Source organism: Suhomyces tanzawaensis (assembly GCF_001661415.1).
Source record: "Suhomyces tanzawaensis NRRL Y-17324 unplaced genomic scaffold CANTAscaffold_15, whole genome shotgun sequence".
NCBI lineage: Eukaryota > Fungi > Ascomycota > Pichiomycetes > Serinales > Debaryomycetaceae > Suhomyces > Suhomyces tanzawaensis.
The window spans coordinates 1-1381 of NW_017963650.1; the positions used below are offsets into that span (position 1 = coordinate 1).

The 1381-nt window shown below is 42.4% G+C and overlaps 1 protein-coding gene across 1 annotated transcript; it reads left to right on the top strand.

Annotated features, from left to right (window-relative positions):
• Positions 1 to 262: 262 nt before the first annotated feature.
• CANTADRAFT_38144 (uncharacterized protein) lies at positions 263 to 643 on the top strand (the record flags this gene model as incomplete). Its single annotated transcript, XM_020208742.1, has 1 exon — positions 263 to 643. A coding segment is annotated over one exon (381 nt), but the record flags the coding sequence as incomplete, so codon positions are not given.
• Positions 644 to 1381: the final 738 nt, after the last annotated feature.

Below are 1381 nucleotides of genomic sequence, written 5' to 3' on the forward strand. Positions count from 1 at the left end.
CATGTTATTCGCAATATTGGACAATAACTTCATGCAGCAATATGGAACTGCAAAATGACATCTATATAACCCATAATTCCCTGCAAATGTCCAAAACAATTATTCCATTATCATGAAATTATCCAACTTACTCGTTTCCTTGAGCGTTATTGTTGGCGCTTTTGCTGATTCCCCAAATATTTTTTTCAAGCCAGACTACAGCCTTGATGGCAAAGTCGTCAAGGTGCTGCAAAAGTGGAATGTCGGTGGCGACAAGGTAGAAGGCTACTACTATGGAACCATGTTTTACTTTGCCACTCAAGACGCTGGTTACTTTGGCCCTCAACCTCGTAAGGAAGGTTCCATCAATCACTTAACTTACAGTGTTTTTGGGTATGGACCTACCACCGACCACCCTAATTGCTCTAAGGGTGCTGATGGAGGACCAGGTGTCTCATGTGCTGTTGACTTTCCATGGGAGTATGGAAAGAACTATACACAAATAATGGAGAGAACTGCGCAAAACGACGATGGTAGCAACAGATGGACTGGTACTTTGATTGATGATGCGACTGGCGAGACAGTGGTCACCATCGGCGAGTACTGGACTCCCAAGAACTATTCCCTACTTTCAAGCGGAGGTCTCACTTTCAACGAGTTGTATTGGTTCACGCCAAAAGGAAACGAATGCATTCCCATTAGTACCTATGTTGGATTTTGGCCTGAGGTGACACTGGAAGATGGAACCGTTTTCACATCTACTATTAACACTTTTACTGGCCTTGATCAGCTCAATGATCCATGTGGCAAGGCAGCTAACAAATCCAATCAATTGGCTTACGAAATTCCTGGAGGGTTTGTATTCCAGAATGGTTGGCTCAACTCTGATTATGAAGAAAAGGTCTAAAAGACAATTTAAACGTATAATAGAAGCTACTAGTCTTAACTCAGGCTACAATAATAATTAACATGTAGTGGCGCTCGTAAATGTTGAGCTCCGTGCTGCGAGGCTCACGCACAGTGTTTCCAAAGTACATTCGAACCCTCGGCCCGGAATTTTTCGTAATACGGGCCGGAATTTTTCATATTTGGGCCAGCATATTCATACCTTCAAAAAAAAAACGCAAGCCCCCCCCCCCCCACAACTGAGGTCATTCGTGTAGCATTCATCTAGAGAATCGTGCTCAAGTGTAATCGAAAACAAAGTCCAAAGCACCTCTCATGATTTCTCTTCCCTATTTCATCTAGAATAATCGCTTTTCTCTACACAATTCAATATGTTCACTGGCATGTCTACAAAATACTTCATTCCCTTAAGTTCCTCGTATGTTTCTAATTTCTTGATGACGCTTTTGATAAACGAGAATATGTGATTTGCTGTGGTACCTCTAGCTTCACGTTG